The sequence below is a fragment of the Salmo trutta genome, chromosome 15, assembly GCF_901001165.1.
Source record: "Salmo trutta chromosome 15, fSalTru1.1, whole genome shotgun sequence".
NCBI lineage: Eukaryota > Metazoa > Chordata > Actinopteri > Salmoniformes > Salmonidae > Salmo > Salmo trutta.
In genome coordinates, this window is record NC_042971.1 from 52,050,753 (window position 1) to 52,069,386 (window position 18,634).

At 42.2% G+C, this 18,634-nt stretch overlaps 2 protein-coding genes across 4 annotated transcripts in view; both read left to right on the forward strand.

The window, feature by feature from the left end:
* The window catches only part of LOC115149306 (membrane-associated phosphatidylinositol transfer protein 2), a 62,128-nt gene extending 59,697 nt beyond the window's left edge, over nt 1-2,431 (forward strand). For all 3 annotated transcript variants that reach the window (XM_029692056.1, XM_029692058.1, XM_029692057.1), the window contains one exon: nt 603-2,431. In XM_029692056.1, the coding sequence (XP_029547916.1) occupies nt 603-962 (360 nt within the window). In that variant the 3' untranslated portion in view covers nt 963-2,431. The remainder of the gene's footprint in view (nt 1-602) is intronic.
* LOC115148335 (sterile alpha motif domain-containing protein 9-like) lies at nt 1,417-18,421 on the forward strand. The gene is made up of 6 exons (XM_029690257.1): nt 1,417-1,496; nt 10,195-10,588; nt 15,215-15,528; nt 15,645-15,783; nt 17,808-17,964; nt 18,336-18,421. Exons 1-6 carry the CDS (start codon nt 1,417-1,419, stop codon nt 18,419-18,421), a joined length of 1,170 nt encoding a protein of 389 aa, XP_029546117.1.
* The last annotated feature ends 213 nt before the right edge of the window (nt 18,422-18,634 follow it).

The following is an 18,634-nucleotide window of genomic DNA, read 5'->3' on the forward strand; positions in this document are numbered from 1 at the left end:
CTGATTAGTTAAGGTGCTGAATCTACCACACACCCAGAGCTGATTAGTTAAGGTGCTGAATCTACCACACACCCAGAGCTGATTAGTTAAGGTGCTGAATCTACCACACACCCAGAGCTGATTAGTTAAGGTGCTGAATCTACCACACACCCAGAGCTGATTAGTTAAGGTGCTGAATCTACCACACACCCAGAGCTGATTAGTTAAGGTGCTGAATCTACCACACACCCAGAGCTGATTAGTTAAGGTGCTGAATCTACCACACACCCAGAGCTGATTAGTTAAGGTCCTGAATCTACCACACACCCAGAGCTGATTAGTTAAGGTGCAGAATCTACCACACACCCAGAGCTGATTAGTTAAGGTGCAGAATCTACCACACACCCAGAGCTGATTAGTTAAGGTGCTGGAGGCAAAAGGCAAAACTGGATGAACAGGACATAATACATTCAAGTGTATAAACGCTCATCTTCCAACTTCCCTTATGAATAAATAGAATGCACAAATGTATCCCTATAGCTGGATAGTTTAGTAGATACATAAAGTGATTGATCTGATCTCTCATCCATTCCTTCCCCTTCTGTCTATCTGATCTCTCTCAGTTCATCCCAGATGGCTATGCATCTCATCTCTCCCAGCTGGAGTACAGTAAGAGATCCCGTCCTACCAAGACCGCCAGTGCCCGTATCGTCCTCCGTAAGGGCAGCTTTGGACTGGGCGCGGCCGGGGGGGACTACCTCCGCAAGCGCAACCACATCCTGCGCTCAATCAACCCAACTGGGGGGGCGGGGTCTAGCTCCTCTGGCCAACCAGGACGTACGGAACGCACGCTGAGCCAATGCGAGGTGGAGAGGGAGAAAGCAGGAGCGGGGACCCAGAGGAGTATGAGTATAGCAGCTGGGTGTTGGGGCCGCACTGGGAGCACCAAAGAGGAATCAGGAGGATTACCCAGCCCTAAGTAGGGCTCACCAGACGGGGCTACAGGGGGAGGGGACCCTGCCTGACTTGACCTGAGCACCATCTCTGGACTGGCCCTGAGAGAGAGATTGAGAGAGGAGGAAATATGGTTAAGAGAGAGATAAAGAAAATTATGGGATGAAAGGGGAGGGATAGGGTTAACAGAGGGATGGAAAGAGAGATGGAGAGGGAGGGAAAAGGGCAGAGAGAGGGTCTCTGGGGATATGGATATAAAGCCAGAAAAATGGGTGTTGCTCTAACTTTGATGTACATTTTCTAAAGACGTTTCTACTGTATCATGATAGTCTCACAGTCAAGACTTTTATATTACCTATCTTGGCCACGAAAAGAACTGTAAGGAAAAACGAAACATTTAAACAAACTATCGTAAGCCTTAATCGTTGCCCCCTTACCCTGGTCCGAGGAATGGTTGAATTTACTCTCTGCATCTGAAGGACAATGGGAATTCACAACCAACCCAGCTCAGGACAAGCCCAGACAGTGGAGCCACCAACAGAAGTGTCAATGGTGACCTGGAGGTCAGGGTGGTCAGTTTGTAGCCATGGCAACAAGCCAACAACTTCACCTCTGATTTTATCCCTTTATCTCCGCTGAGATACTGTCAACAAAGAAGCACCATTACCCTAAAGAAAGATTGAGGGAAGAGGAGAAGAAAGAGGGAGAAGGGTAAATGGAAAGAGGGTAGACACAGAGAGATGGAAGGAAAAAGGGAGGGAGGGGTTATGGATGAGGTGTAGAATTTCCCTCCAGTCTCTATTTTCCTCTACTGTTTTCAGTGTGGTACTACACAGTGATTTGTACTGTCAACGTTGGCTCCGCTCCAGTCCTTTTCAGTCAATAACAGAGTAGCTACAGTACAGTACCATGTATCTCAATATGGCCTGTGGGCTGTCCCGGGCCTTAAACACCAACGACATGTTTATGAGTCAGACTCTGAAGGAACCCAGGACTGAGCTAAAAAATACTTTGCTTTGATATAACAGAAGACATTAGTGACACTTTTCCGCAGACAGAAAACAGCAACAATCTCTTTACCAGACCATCTGCTTGCAATACCTTTGAGCCACCAGTGGTGGGCGTTGCCACTCTCCCGCTCTGTTTTCCATAAGCATGATGCTGTTGGTAGTCATTCAGTTGATCCTGCGGCGCCCCCTAGCGCTCAACGTTTGTCATTACACACAATTCCATTATCACTGGACTTCCCTGTGATACTCTGAGGAGTCTGAGCTCTTTCATTCTTGAGGGATGGGATGAATGCTCTTCATTAGACAGTTCCCCTATCCTGTTTTTGTTTACCTGGTAGTAATACCTCATGATAGACACCTTCTGATACCAAGTTGTTTCCAACTGTGATTAATTATCTGAAGTACCAGAGAATATACAGTGTTATTCCTTAGCAAATACCAGCTGTCATAGGACTGTAAAATAAAGTGTTACTGATACTTTGACTAAATCTATGGCAACCTGTACACAAAATGAAAGATGAACACCTAACAGAGAAGCAGTAGTATGGTTGACACCCTTTTCTCTCATACTGTCCTGTTTTCTGGCTCCTACTGGTTAGATACTGATATGAGAGAGCGTTGCTTTATCATCCACTTCAAATATATTCCCATTACTAATCACACAAAGCCAATGCACGGCCAAAACACCAATCTCTCTCTAACGGCTGCAGTATCTCAACCTGTTCAACCTCGTTGTTCAACCACTAGTTTATGGCGGAGAATCTAGTTACCATCTCATGTAGCTACTTATTGTTACCTTTGTAGTGCATGATATAATAACTATTCATTATTGCAGGGTATGTGTGCTACAGCAGTACTTACACTCGTGTACATTTCTTAAATGTCAGGATTACTTAATAATGTAAGTAAATGTGCCAAGAACAAGACAGTTGTTGGTTGGGTGTGGAAAGCTAATGTACCAGGCTGGATCCAACCTTTCCTTTGTGCTGTGTATGGTGAGATGAGTTGGAGCTTGTTGCATTGAGATCATGACGGCGTGGCCTTAATTAAAAGGCTGTGCTGTTATATACTGTATTTTACAAATGTAAATCAGATTAGATCTATGAGTTTGTAGATATGTTTTAATCCAATATATTGTCCATATCTAAGTGAAGGACATAATTGCTGATATAGGATGTGGTTATGGTTTTACTTATGACTTGAGCGCTTGTAAGCTCTAGCATGTTGCTTTGATTCTAGGGACATGCTACTATTGTCAACTACAGTAGTGTGGCAGGTAGCCTAGCGGTTAGAGTATTGGACCAGTAACTAAAAGGTCCCTGGTTTTAATAACCCAGCCTGACAAAGTGAAAGAAAATCTGTTTATGTGCCTTTGACCCTAATTTGCTCCCTTATAAAACACCTAATTTTACCTATGTGGTGGGATGTAGGGATACCTAGTCAGTTGTCCAACTGAACATATCTTCCGCATTTAACCCAACCCCTCTGAATCAGAGGTGGGGGGGGCTGCCATAATCGACATCCATGTCTTCGGCACCCGGGGAACAGTGGGTTAACTACCTTGCTCAGGGGCAGAACGACAGATTTTTACCTTGTCAGCTCAGGGATTCAATCCAGCAACCTTTTGGTTTCTGGCCCAACACTCTAATCACTAAGCCACCTGCCACCCCATGTATGTGACAATAAAACACCGTTGTATTGTCAACCTAAATGGAAGGTTTTATTTATTGCTACCTGTTATACAACGGGTGGGTCTAATACTGAATACTGATTGGCTTAGGTGAGTATTGTTCATGTGAATAAAGCAATAGTTTTTGTCAGACATTGATCAGACCAAAAAATATATAATCTAGTCTAATGTCAAGTCCATTTGTTGTGTACAGTAGATCCAGTTACCTAAGGCCACTTTTGAAGTCTTAAAACAAAAAAATGGTTGCAATTTGGTTCTGCAGTGAACTACAATTCTAACCAAGGATGTAGCTGATTGGCTGGAAGGCACTGTGAGGTTTTAGATACAGCCATACTGTCCCCCTCTGTCCGGTGGGTTGGTGATGATGACCTAGCGGAATGTCCTCCTGCTACAGGGCTAGAGAGCCCAGACTGTACAGGAGCCATGGATGTCTGTCTGTCAGTGTAGATAACATTTTACATTTTAGTCATTTAGCAGATGCTCTTATCCAGAGCGACTTACAGTAGTGAATACATACATTTCATTTTATGCATTTTTTTTTTGTACTGGCCCCCCGTGGGAATCGAACCCACAACCCTGGCGTTGCACACACCATGCTGGCATTGCAAACACCATGCTCTACCAACTGAGCCACAGGAAAGCTGGTAGAGGTCAAAATGATACTGTATATGTAGGAAAATAATGGTTGAGAGGTATTTATTTACATAACTCATGAGGTTACTTAATATGATGCATCTTTCAGGTGAATAGTGTTTTGTTTATGATGATCTAGTTGTGAATTGGAGCACCAACAGTCAGTGGAAGCGTTTGTTTTCTTAGCCAGTGCAATATTATTATTGTTCCAGTCGCAGAACCACAAGGAGACACTGACAGTCAGAGACCACAGCAGAGACAATCTATATATTGTATCTAACATGCACAAGCATAGACAACATCGACAACATCTAGTTCTACTGTTCCGCCCCTTCACACTTCTACTGTCCCTTTACAAAAGTTCTACTGTCCCTTTACAAAACTGTTACGATTTTATAGTGCAAACAGAACTATTTTTCAAACCGGACCATTTTACAAAGCCTTTGAGAGAATACTGTATTGCTTCCTATCTTGTGTGGAGGTAGATTTTTTTAGTCAGAATGAGGAAGTGGTTGAATGTGAACATGTGAACGTGAAACTCCATCCGCTATTTGAATTGTATTAGGTGGTGTTCATCATTCAGACTGGGTTAGCCTTCCATACTGTATACAGTATGTATATATCAGTTATGTTAACCACTTAACCGTACAGTATGTCTTGAAATAGAAATGTATATCAGAAAAAACGACTGTTTATATTTGAGAATATTACAATTATTGGCACTTTAGTAGCAGTCTTGCATATTAGAGGTCAGTGTACACACTGTACAGGACATGCTCTACTGTATGGGGCTGAAATCTTAGTAATAGTTCTATACCTTGTAGAGTTACAGGTATAACGAGAACTATATAACAATGTGTTCTGTCTGTTCTGTACTAGCATTCCACTCCTTGTCATGACAACAATTTTTTTATGTTTGGCATGGCAAGGAGTAATGTAATTTTTTTTTGGGAGGGGGTGTGTGTCAGTTAATGCTTTTTACTAAGGAGTGCAATAGTAGCACAAACAGACTGCATTTCAGGCTAACAATGTGTACTTACACTGTACCTGCCTATGTAGCGACCACGTAAATACATAGATTTCTGAATACTTAATATACTGTAAAGTGGGACCAATATATTTAGCTACAATACAGTACATACATAAAATGTATGTCATTTACTCAAGTATTAATAATATAAAATGTACACAAGCTGAACATGATTATATCCTTTAACAGATTGGGAATGTTTTGTACAGTATTCGTACAATACAGTAAAGACATATATTATCACTCTAAATATATAGATATATAGGGGTAACATATACTGGTTGAGGTGGCAATAATTTCATTATATTTTGAGTATATGCAGTTTATTGGACATAAAGGTAGAATAGTAATCATATAATGCATATTTGAATTTGAAGGCATGTACATAAATGAAATAGTGTTCTGTACATCTTACAATCTCATCCATTTCCATTTGTAGCATGTCTGAATTTCAAATTGTTTCAGATTTTATATTTGACAGTTTATCATTGTTTTCTTTTACAGAAAAACAAAACATCATCATCAGCATTATTAGGCAAGGCTGTAAGACGTATACTTATGTACTTGAAGTGGCACATATTTGAAACACCTCCAACATCAGATTTCTTTTCTCCCAAAAGAAGGAACAAGTACTAATATTTAGATCTGTATGTAGTTCCCTCACTGCTCACTCTCTCTCTCCTCTGGTTCATAGCTCACTTTTAACCTTCCTGGGTGAGAGCTCGCTGTATCATTGTCTCTGTACTGTGGAATAAATACAATTGGAAAATGAGCACTCTCTCCTTGTGGATTTTATGGTTTATGTGGGATCAAATTTTATAGCAAAGTATTATTTGTACATGTAGTGTTTTGTTTATGATGATGATTCCATTATATTAATTGGAGGACCAACAATAATATTGACATAGAGAAACAGACACAGCAGAGACAAGATGTTCACATAGATAATATTTCCCACAGATAACAAATCACACCCACACACAGATCCAGATTTAGTTACCATCATTCCAGAGAAAACATGTGAGTACCTACACTCTTTTTACAATCTACTTATGCAACTACTGTATACTACAAAAACATGTATACATCATGGCACAAAACTTTTGGTTTATTTTTATAAAAATAGCTACATTTATAAGCAGTTTTCTAAATAAATACAAACATTAAAGTTTGTATTTTTAATGTCACAGTACCAAACTCCCGACACTATTCAGGCAACAGGCTAGGAGCAGCACAGGGTCAGCCTTACAGCATTACCCTGGTAGCAGTTTAGGGGTTAAATGTCTTGCTCAAGGCCACAATGGTAGTAGGGGATGGAACCAGCCCTGGGGAGGAAGATGGAGAGAGAGGCTGGTGATGGCAGACAATACAATGCCAAATTGCTTAGAGTTACACCTAACCAAATATCTACCCCAATTTCTCACATTTTTAATGAGTGCTTGATGTTTGCCCAGAAGTCTGGAAAGAGTCAAAGGTTATTCCACTACCTAAGGATAAAAGCTACATTCACTGGTCCTAATAATCATCCTATAAGCTTGCTGACTGTGTTAAGTAAATTATTGGAGAAAAAAATTGTATCTGTACAAATCAAGGATTATTTCTCATGTAATGGTCTGATAACGGGTTTCCAGCATGCATACAAAGAAGAGCATTCTACGAGTACGGCCTTAGCATGACAGATGATTGGTTAAAGAGTATGGATGACAGGTAGTAAGATGGTGCAGTGTTGCTAGATTTAAGTGCTCCTTTTGATGTAATTGATCATGAACTGTTACTAGGTAAACTCAAATGTTATGGTTTTAAGTCTGCAGCTCTATCCTGGATAGAAAACTATCAGTAGTCAAGTCAAGCCCCCATGGTAGTCAAGTCAAGCCCCCCATGGTAGTCAAGTCAAGCCCCCCGTGGTAGTCAAGTCAAGCCCCCCATGGTAGTCAAGTCAAGCCCCCATGGTAGTCAAGTCAAGCCCCCCATGGTAGTCAAGTCAAGCCCCCCGTGGTAGTCAATTCAAGCCCCCCGTGGTAGTCAAGTCAAGCCCCCATGGTTGTCAAGTCAAGCCCCCATGGTAGTCAAGTCAAGCCCCCATGGTAGTACTCTTGCTCAGTCCTACACCGGGGGCCTCCCACTACTTTCTATTCTGGTTAGAGCCAGTTTGCGCTGTTCTGTGAAGGGAGTAGTACACAGCGTTGTATGAGATCTTCAGTTCCTTGGCAATTTCTCGCATGGAACAGCCTTCATTTCTCAGAACAAGAATAGACTGACGAGTTTCAGAAGAAAGTTCTTTGTCCCTGGCCATTTTGAGCCTGTAATCCAACCCGCAAATGCTGATGCTCGAGATACTCAACTAGTCTAAAGAAGGCCAGTTTTATTGCTTCTTTAATCAGAACAGCAGTTTTCAGCTGTGCTAACATAATTGCAAAAGGGTTTTCTAAGGATCAATTAGCCTCTGTACGTCTATGTAGATATTCCATAAAAAATCTACCATTTCCAGCTACAATAGTCACTTACAACATTAACAATGTCTACACTGTATTTCTGATCAATTTGATGTTATTTTAATGGACAAAAAAAAAGTTTTCTTTCAAAAACAAGGACATTTCTAAGTGACCCCAAACTTTTGAACGGTAGTGTATGTATGTGTATATATGCAGTATGTATGTATGTATATTATTTCACTGCTCTAAGGATGTAATTTACTATTATGTATTGATTTCTACATTACTTTTTTTTTACTCTTTATGCGATGTGCAATGCAGAGAACATCGGAAGAATAATTATCATTTAACTACCATAGTGAATTGTTGTAATGTTTGTTTGTGTCAATTAATCCCATAAGGGATGGGTTGCCAGTTGTCAATTAAACATTTCATTCATACATTTTATTCATTACAGTGTTACTACACAGGTACAAGAGTAACTTTCATGTAAAGTGATACATCTGAAAACAGTAGGGCTCCTGCAGCTGTGTTGAGAATCAGAATACTGTATAAACAATTTATTAGGATGAAACTAACTGCAACATCTCTGTTCTTCAGCACAACACATTTCGATCACTTTGACTACTAAGTAAAGACACTCAATGATCAGAAGTGAAGGAATTTCAACATGGCCAAACAGAGTGCATCAAAGGTATTTATCCCATATTTATCCTACACTCTTATAATTAATTTGACTTCATTATTCTTAAATGTTTGTATCATATTAATTTCAGATCAGTCTACAATTGAAAAATGTAAATATCAAGGAATTTACAACATAACATTGAATATCTATTCTCTTAGATTAAAAAGGAAGAAATTCCAGCTGGTCAGTTTGAAAAACTCCAGGATGTGAAGGAATGGAATAAAGATCATGTAAATCAAATCAAATCAAATTGTATTAGTCACATGCGCCGAATACAACAGGTGTAGACCTTACAGTGAAATGCTTACTTACAAGCCCTTAACCGACAGTGCAGTTTAAAAAAATACGGACAAGAATAAGAGATAAAAGTAACAAGTAATTAAAGAGCAGCAGTAAAAAATAACAATATATACAGGGGGGTGCCGGTACAGAGTCAATGTGTGGGGGCACCGGTTAGTTGAGGTAGTATGTGCATGTAGGTAGAGTTAATTAAAGTGACTATGCATAGATGACAACAGAGAGTGGCAGTGGTGTGGAGGGGGGGGGGGGGCAATGTGAATAGTCTGGGTAGCCATTTGATTTAATGTTCAGGAGTCTTATGGATTGGGGGTAGACGCTGTTTAGAAGCCTCTTGGACCTAGACTTGGTGCTCTGGTACCGCTTGCCGTGTGGTAGCAGGGAGAACAGTCTATGACTTGGGTGGCTAGAGTCTTTGACAATTTTTGGGGCCTTCCTCTGACACCGCCTGGTATAGAGGTCCTGGATGGCAGGAAGCTTGGCCCCAGTGATGTACTGGGCCGTTCGCACTACCCTCTGTAGTGCCTTGCGGTCAGAGGCCGAGCAGTTGCCATACCAGGCGGTGATGCAAACGGTCAGGATGCACTCGATGATGCAGCTGTAGAACCTTTTGAGGATCTCAGGACCCATGCCAAATCTTTTCAGTCTCCTAAGGAGGAATAGGTTTTGTCGTGCCTGCTTCACGACTGTCATGGTGTGCTTGGACCATGTTAGTTTGTTGGTGATGTGGACACCAAGGAACTTGAAGCTCTCAACCTGCTCCAATACAGCCCCGTCGATGAGAATCTCTCTCCTCTTTTTCCTGTATTCCACAATCATCTCCTTTGTCTCGATCACGTTGAGGGAGAGGTTGTTGTCCTGGTACCACACAGCCAGGTCTCTGACCTCCTCCCTATAGGCTGTCTCGTTGTTGTCGGTGATCAGGCACTGTTGTGTCATCTGCAAATTTAATGATGGTGTTGGAGTCGTGCCTGGCCGTGCAGTCATGAGTGAACAGGGAGTACAGGAGGGGGCTGAGCACACACCCCTGAGAGGCCCCTGTGTTGAGGTTCAGCGTGGCGGATGTGTTGTTAACTACCCTTGCCACCTGGGGGTGGCCCATCAGGAAGTCCAGGATCCAGTTGCAGAGGGAGGTGTTTAGTCCCGGGGTCCTTAGCTTATTGATGAGCTTTCAGGGCACTATGGTGTTGAACGCTGAGCTGTAGTCAATTAATAGCATTCTAAAACAGTGGGCTCTGGAAGTTAACATAGACTCTGCACATGCAGATATTTTGGATGAAAATGATGTTACTGGGGATTGCCTTCTGGATTTTGAGAAATTGGAATGTATTCAATAGGGTATTAAGTTAGGTCTTGCAATAAAAAATATTCAAAAGACAAAGGAACTTCTAAAACAAACAGAGGGGCACCATTATTCTAGCACTGATAAGACTAAGACAATGCATGCCGTGTCCTTTTCATTGACATCACGATGCCTACAGATCCAAGTCTAGCTTTGTCCTGAATGTGACAGAGTCAGGTGCGTTGAACTTAATAATGCCCTGCCATGAATATAAAGCCTTCACCAACACAGATAAAGCAACTAAAGAGGAGAAAATTAAAAAGTTCCCTGGTGAGGTTATTCGTTTCACGGCAGCCTGTATGAACAGCTGCACAAATGGCACCATACTTTTTGGTGTGGGTGACGAGCCAGATTTCTGCCATGGGCAGATTTTGGGAGTTAGTGTCCAGGACGAAGGGTCTTTTGTGAAAAGCCTGCCTCTTCCCATTGAGAAACATTTTGAGCATAAACATAAAGAAGCAGCCAAGAAATGCATCAAGACACCGTGGTTCATTGAGGTTCTCAACCCCAACATGACATTATCTGAAGAATATGTGTCACGGTCGTTGTAATGGATGGACCAAGATGCAGCGGGTATGTGAATGCTCATTTTTATTCATCCAAAACAAACACGAAAAACGGACGACAAAACAGTCTTGTAGGCTCACACAGCAATACAAGAAACAATCTCCCACAAACCCCAAAACCCCAAAACCCCAATACCATTCCAGAATATTCTATATTTACAAACATCCTGTCTATTCAAAATCTTTCTGGTTAAAGAAAAAAGGCAGAGGAGGAGTCAAAAAAGACACCCAGGGCTCCAGACTCAGCAATCAGGTGATTCGTTGTCTTCAGACAAGTCCCACTATAAGTGGTATGTACAGTGGCAAGAAAAAGTATGTGAACCCTTTGGAATTACCTGGATTTCTGCATAAATTGGTAATCAAATTTGATCTGATCTTCATCTAAGTCACAATAATAGACAAACAAATTATTGTATTTTTCTTGTCTATATTGAATATACATAATTTAAACATTCACAGTGTAGGTTGGAAAAAGTATGTGAACCCCTAGGGTAATGACTTCTCTCAAAGCTAATGGGAGTCAGAAGTCAGCTAACCTGGAGTCCAATCAATGATACAAGATTGGAGATGTTGGTTAGAGTTGCCTTGTCCTATAAAAAACACTCACACAATTTGAGTTTGCTATTCACAAGAAGCATTGCCTGATGTGAACCATGCCTCAAACAAAAGAGATCTCAGAAGACCTAAGATTAAGAATTGTTGACTTGCATAAAGCTGGAAAGGGTTACAAAAGTATCTCTAAAAGCCTTGATGTTCATCAGTCCACGGTAAGACAAATTGTCTATAAATGGAGAAAGCACTGTTGCTACTCTCCCTAGGAGTGGCCGTCCTGCAAAGATGACTGCAAGAGCACAGCGCAGAATGCTCAATGAGGTTAAGAAGAATCCTAGAGTGTCAGCTAAAGACTTACAGAAATCTCTAGAACATGCTAACATCTCTGTTGATGAGTCTACGATATGTAAAACACTAAACAAGAATGGTGTTCATGGGAGGACACCACGGAAGAAGCCACTGCTGTCCAAAAAAACCATTGCTGCTCGTCTGAAGTTTGCCAAAGTGCACCTGGATGTTCCACAGCGCTACTGGCAAAATATTCTGAGGACAGATGAAACTACAGTTGAGTTGTTTGGAAGGAACACACAACACTATGTGAGGAGAAAAAAGGCACAGCACACCAACATCAAAACCTCATCCCAACTGTAAAGTATGGTGGAGGGAGCATCATGGTTTGGGGCTGCTTTGCTGCTTCAGGGCCTGGAAAGCTTGCTATCATCAACGGAAAAATGAATTCCCAAGTTTATCAAGATATTTTTCAGGAGAATGTTAGGCTATCTGTCCGCCAATTGAAGCTCAACAGAAGTTAGGTGATGCAACAGGACAACAACCCAAAACACATAAGTAAAGCAACAACAGAATGGCTTCAACAGAAGAAAATATGCCTTCTGGAGTGGCCATTGAGATGCTGTGGCATGACCTCAAGAGAGCACTTCACACCAGACATTCCAAGAATATTGCTGAACTGGAACAGTTTTTTAAAGAGGAATGGTCCAAAATTCCTCCTGACCGTTGTGCAGGTCTGATCCACAACTGCAGAAAACACTTGGTTGAGGTTATTGCTGCCAAAGGAGGGTCAACCAGTTATTAAATCCAAGGGTTCACATACTTTTTACACCCTGTACTGTGAATGCTTACACGGTGTGTTCAATAAAGACAAATGTATCATTGTTTGTGTGTTATTAGGTTAAGCAGACTGTGTTTGTCTATTGCTGTGACCTAGATGAAGATCAGATCAAATTTTATGACCAATTTATGCAGAAATCCAGGTATTTCCAAAGGGTTCACATACTTTTTCTTTTTTTCTCTCCCCAATTTCTTGGTATCCAATTGGTACAAGTTACAGTCTTGTCTCATCGCTGCAACTCCCTCACGGACTCGGGAGAGGCAAAGGTCGAGAGCCATGCGTCCTCCTAAACACAACCTAGCCGCACTGCTTCTTGACACAATGCACATCCAACCCGGAAGCCAGCCGCACCAATGTGTCAGAGGAAACACCATACACCTGGCGACCTGGTCAGCGTGCACTGCGCCCGGCCCGCCACAGGAGTCGCTAATGTGCGATGAGACAAGGATATCCCTGCTGGCCAAACCCTCCCTAACACGGATGACGCGGGGCCAATTATGCGTCACCCCATGGAACTCCCGGTTGCGGCCGGCTGCGACAGAGCCTGGGCTCGAACCCAGAGTCTCTGGTGGCACAGCTAGCACTGCCTTAGACCACTGCATCACCCGGGAGGCCCACATACTTTTTCTTGCCACTGTAGTTGTAACTAACAAATCTCACCATCTCAACTGGAATGAATGGGATATCTTCCTGAGCTGAAACCAATTGCTGTGTTGGACTTTGACCCAGAGTCAACTAAAAAGGGACTGAACCATGTCTTTGATGATAAGATGAAAACAAATGTGCACGTATCAAAACAATATAGAATCCCAGACACAGTGGAGGACCTCATTAGCAAACAAAAAATCTCAAGAATCACCAGTTGGGTTTTCTGCAATGGGGGGGTGGGGGTCAATAGACAAACATCCTCAACTGTAGATGAATGGCGAAATGAGAAGAAAGCCTCTGTGCAAGATGTGGTTTCACTCCTGTGCCGTGAGGATGTACTGCCAGAGAAGGGATTTCTTTCTTTTGTTGTCTTCTGTGAGTGACCGTTTCGACCCTTTGTTTGAGATCTTCCTTATGTTCCAGGAGAGACGCTGTGTACAACAAATCCTATGTTTGTTTGAAAACCAAAATACATTCACTTGTTGGAAGGACCTGAGTCTGACTGAGGCCTGCAGAATCGACATTGAAAGAAGATGTATATATGCGCTCAGTTTGGCTGAGATCAGCGGAACTGTCCTCAATCCGTATTCTGACAATCATAGGTCCAGACGTTTCTTGCTTGGTTTGGGAGGAAGCAAGGTGCTCCTAGAAAGGAAAGTTGAGAGCCGCCTGGACACCCTGGACATTCTGTGTGTGAACCAGTGTGAGGGAGGAAATGAAGACATAAACTCACTATAGGAGAACTTTTACAAAGGGGGCAAGGTGGAAGGGTGTGTTGTGTCTTTGTCATCCTTAAAAGTGAAGACTGTTATTTTATCAAATCAATTTTCTGTAATTATTCTTACGTGATTAAACTAATCATGTAAATTGAATTAACTAGGAAGTCGGGGCACCATGGAAAATCTTCAGATTGCAAAGTTAGAATTTTCCGAATATAACTCCTCAGATATTTTAATATCTGATCAATGTCTTCTATTAATGAATTATTCTTTACCTCACGTCAGTCTCATTCCAAACGTCGTAAATTGTTGGTTATCTGCACGAATCCAGCCTGAACTATGAATCATCCATACACCAATTGGCTTAATCATTTATTTACTAACGAACTACATAATCACAGATATGCATAAACAAAAAAACAGTAGATATTGGTTACTAACAATGATAGGGAAGATCCCCTTGTGGGCTAAACCGATATGACGGCTTGGTGGACAAAGGGAAAAGGGTGTGGACTGAGAAAGAGCGGGAAAGACAAAAGGGATCACTACACACAGTGGATAATTATATTAATTGAAATGCTAATCCTTTGCACATGAACGCTCGCATTTTCGGTAATAATTGCATTCAATATATTTACGCTCATATGTCGTTGTTGTCTTCTCTGTTAGAATCGTCGGTCTGTCTGCGGGAGAGTCAGTTCATCAGAGAGTCTCTGGTTACTCATGGTGGTTGCTCTATCGGCGGCTCCTGATAGTGTCTGTTGTAATGGATACGTCAGGCGTCTATTGTTCTTAGAGTAGATGTTTCGGCGGTTGTCGGTATTCGCATCCCAGGTTAACATCATTTCTAGCTACAGACTAGTAATTAGTATCTAAGATTTGCTCTTATTCTGTAGGGATCGATAGTCTCAGAGTTGAAATAATTACCAGCCGTGTAGCCAATGCTCCACGTGGTATAGTTTTCTAGTTTTGGAACTCAAACCTGTGCCACCTCAGCTTACACCGAGGTATGCATGGCCTTAAGAGGATTTCTTCAGGAGGGGGTTTTATTCGTAACAGTAGAAAAGAGCGGTTCCATGATGCCAGATCATGTCTGTGCACATGGGGGTGTGGCCGCTGACTAGTTAAACTTTACAGGGAATACAATTCTCTCAAAATTAAAGGTTAACATCACATCACATCATTTCACAAATAGTTTCATCTCTACTCATTCATGTTTTACAATAATTAGGTGCAAACCCCATAATTGAGAAATGTACACATTCAGAGATATAGTTATGTGTGTTTCCTGTCCTCCGTGAGATCACCAAATGAAACACACTCGTCATACCCGTCCCTTAAGTGTCCACGGACACTTCCCACATTCTCAAAGGTAAACATATTGTTTTAAACTCCCATTTTGGGGATTTAGGAGTTTGGCCAAGTGAAATCCTTTGTTCTCTCTGTGGTCTCTCTCTCTGCATGATCAGGGGGAGAGAGTCTCCGCCAGGAATTTATGGCCTGAGATAACATAACCTGGGTGTAGGAGAGAGTGAGAGAGAGGGGGAAGCCACGATCTACACCCAGAAAGGGCCACTTCATGACAGGTGGAACTTCCATTTTTCTGAGCAGCCTGGAAAGATGCCATTTATTAAATGGGACAAGTTCAATTATATCAAGGACATCATTATCCTAGATCTGCTTTCTTTGAAAAGGCCTTGTGTGTTCCTCAACCTGTTGCATGAGCCAGGGTGTGGGGGAACCACATTAGCCAAACATATGCTGTGGGAACTGAGAGACAAATTCCGTTGTGCTGTTCTGAAAGACACAACTGCAGTCCCCACTGAAGTTGCCCAACAAGTAGTCGAGCTGTTGACTTTTGAAACAACATAAAGCACTCAAAAGTAATTATTCTCAATTGCATGAGAAATTAATCTCAAATACAGACCAAGACAACAGATGTTACGGAAACAGTAGAAACTGTTGTAATTTATAGTAAACTTGCTGCAAGGGAGAGGACTTATTGCAAAGAAAAACTAGAAAAAATCAAGACCACCTACAAGAATGCATGGAAGACATTCTATGGTTTCAGGATCCTAATGGAGAACTTTTCAGAAGAATATGTTGAGGCTTTTGTCAGAAAAACCCTAAAGAGCTTAAACATTGAGCAGAAAAGTGCTCAACATTTTGCTGTTTTGATCCTCTTAAATGTGTACTGAAAGAGTGAAACACTTTCAGTCTCTCTTTGTGAAAAGTTTCTTGACCTTCAACGCAAGCCAGTATTTGACTCCTGGAAAGTTGAGAATACATTGGGAGTATTCTCCAGACTGTTGATCCGTTGTGCTGATAATGCTTCTAGAAACTTTGAAGCTTTGAGGTTTATCCACCCAAGCATAGTTTGAATGTACTTGAGATCAAACACAAAGTGTCAAAAGCTGGCATAATCAATCTAGTTCTGACTATGGACATGCTGATTGGAACCTGCATAAAGGGGAGAGAAAAACTAAGACTCATTACACATTAATTTCAGGTTTCAGAAGATAAAGGAAACAAAATACAGTGTGACTGAGCGAGCCACGCAGAGGCAGAGAGGAGCAGCTAACAACAACAGATAGGCTAGCAACTGAACAAGTTAGCCTGGAAAAAGGTAAAGATGGCAGACTCACTGTTTTCAATCAGCCCACCAGAAAACGTTAACTTCACAGACTTTGGTATCTGGCCCAATTGGATCCAGAGGTTTGAAAGATTTCGTATTGCAGCAAGCTTAAATGAAAGATCTGAAGAATACCAAGTCAACTCAGTAGTGTACACAATGGGGGATAAAGCTGATGTTCTCTCCATGTTAGCCTTAACTAGTGAAGACAAAAAGACCTACATGAAAGTCGAGGATGCTTAGAGAAGCATTTTGTGTGCAAACACAATGTAATCTATAGGTAGGTCTCATCCAACTGGCTACAGATTTTCATGTGAATATTCTAAAATCCACAAAGAAAATATGTGCATTTTCCTATCAGTTGTGTTTCCATCAAACTGACGTGATGACGTAGTGCACCCAAAATGTCAGTTTGGTGAGAATGACCCGGTCAGAGACGGACTGGTAGTAGGCATTATGGATCACGGGCTGTCAGAGAGACTACAACGAGACTTAGAGTTGACTCTCACAAAAGCCATTACAAAATAAGGAGGAAATCAAGGAACAGCAGACAACACTACGTAGCACTGGTAGCTCAGACATGAAAGGGGCAAACATGGATGCAATGAGATTCCAAAGAATGGGCAAACAGCATCCAGGGAAGATTGTACAGATATGGAACGGAACTGTCAATCAAACCACAGGATGTGGAAGATGTGGTAAGCCACAGCCACACTCACTGTACAGTTGCCCTGCACGACAGGAAGAGTGTAGAAAACGCCACAAGAAAGAACATTTCGCAGCTGAGCTGTGTGTAAGTCATGGATTAGATGAAATCCAGGATGTCACTGAGAGAATTGAAGATATTATTTTTGGAAAAATAGACTCTATGGATTCATTTGATGTTTGGTGACAGAATGTGAACGTGAAAGGTCAACAGATGACATTCAAGCTAGACTGGAGCAGCGATGACAGCCATCCCAGCCAGTCTCTTCTCCAAACAGAGAGATGGAGCCCTCAGCAGAGCGACAAAGAACCTGTGTGGACCAAGAAACTTACCGATACAGGAGTGTGGACAATTCAATGGCACTTTAGAGCACATGGGAAAAACAGTGAAACACCCAGTGTTTGTCATACCAGGCCTAGTTATCCCACTTCTAGATTTGCCTACTATACAAGACCTGCAGCTACTCAAACCAGTGAATGCCATACACCTAACAACAGAGAACTGTATCCCAGAGTGTACACAGGAGTAGGGAAACTGCAGGAGGAGTACAAGACAAAGTTGAAAGAGTCAGCCACACCCTTTGCCTTGTCGGTGCCAAGCCATGTCCCGCTACCCCTGTTGAAAAAAGTGTAGATATGACACATCTGAATGAGAATGTGTAGAAAACACATCCTACCCGCAGTGGATGAGATGATGGCCAAACTGTCAGGAGCAACAGTTTTCTCCAAGCTAGACGCCAGCAGGGTTCTGGCAGATCTCCCTACACAAAGACCCACACACCACCTTCATGACACCTTTAGAAAGGCAAAATCAAAGCCGTCACTGAGATGCCAGTGCCCAAAGACATTGCAGATATTCAACACTTCATGGTGAACTACGTCAGCAAGTTCTCTCCAAACATTGCAGAGCTGACAAAACCCACCAGGGACCTCCTGAAAGCTGAAAATGACTGGATATGTGACAGCACACAGCGTTTGAGAAGCTTGAAAACAGAACTAAGTTCTCTCACTGTACTGACAAGCGTCTGCAGATGCATCCTCACATGGACTGGGCGGAGTCTTATCCCAAATGCAACAGTCAGGAGAATGGAGGCCCATGGCCTTCATATCACACATTATGACAGAGACAGAGCATAGATACGCTCAGATTGAGGAGGCGCTTGCTGCTACATGGGCCTGTGAGCATTTCCAGACTTACATGCTAGGGTTGGACTTTGTGATCAGAACAGACCACAAGCCTTTGATTTCACTCCTGGGCACAAGAGCGCTGGATGACCTACCTTCTCGCATACTAAGATTCAGACTCCTATCGGATCATGTATGTCCCAGGCAAGAATCTGGTGACAGCTGACGCGCTCTCAAGAGCTCAGCCCCCAGGGGAGCCTACAGAGGATGACATTACATGGGGTCCCTGAGACCCTAATGACAGAAAATGGGCCCCAGTTCTCAGCCTCTGAATTTGTTGTTTTTGCAAGAGTACAACTTTGTGCATGTGACAAGTAGTCCATCTCAACTCAAATCCGAGTGGCCAGATCTCAAGTCCTTTGAGGGGAAGAATAGGGAAATGAAGGACAAACAAGTTGCCTGGTACAACAGACGATGGAGAATGCAGGAACAACACATCTGGA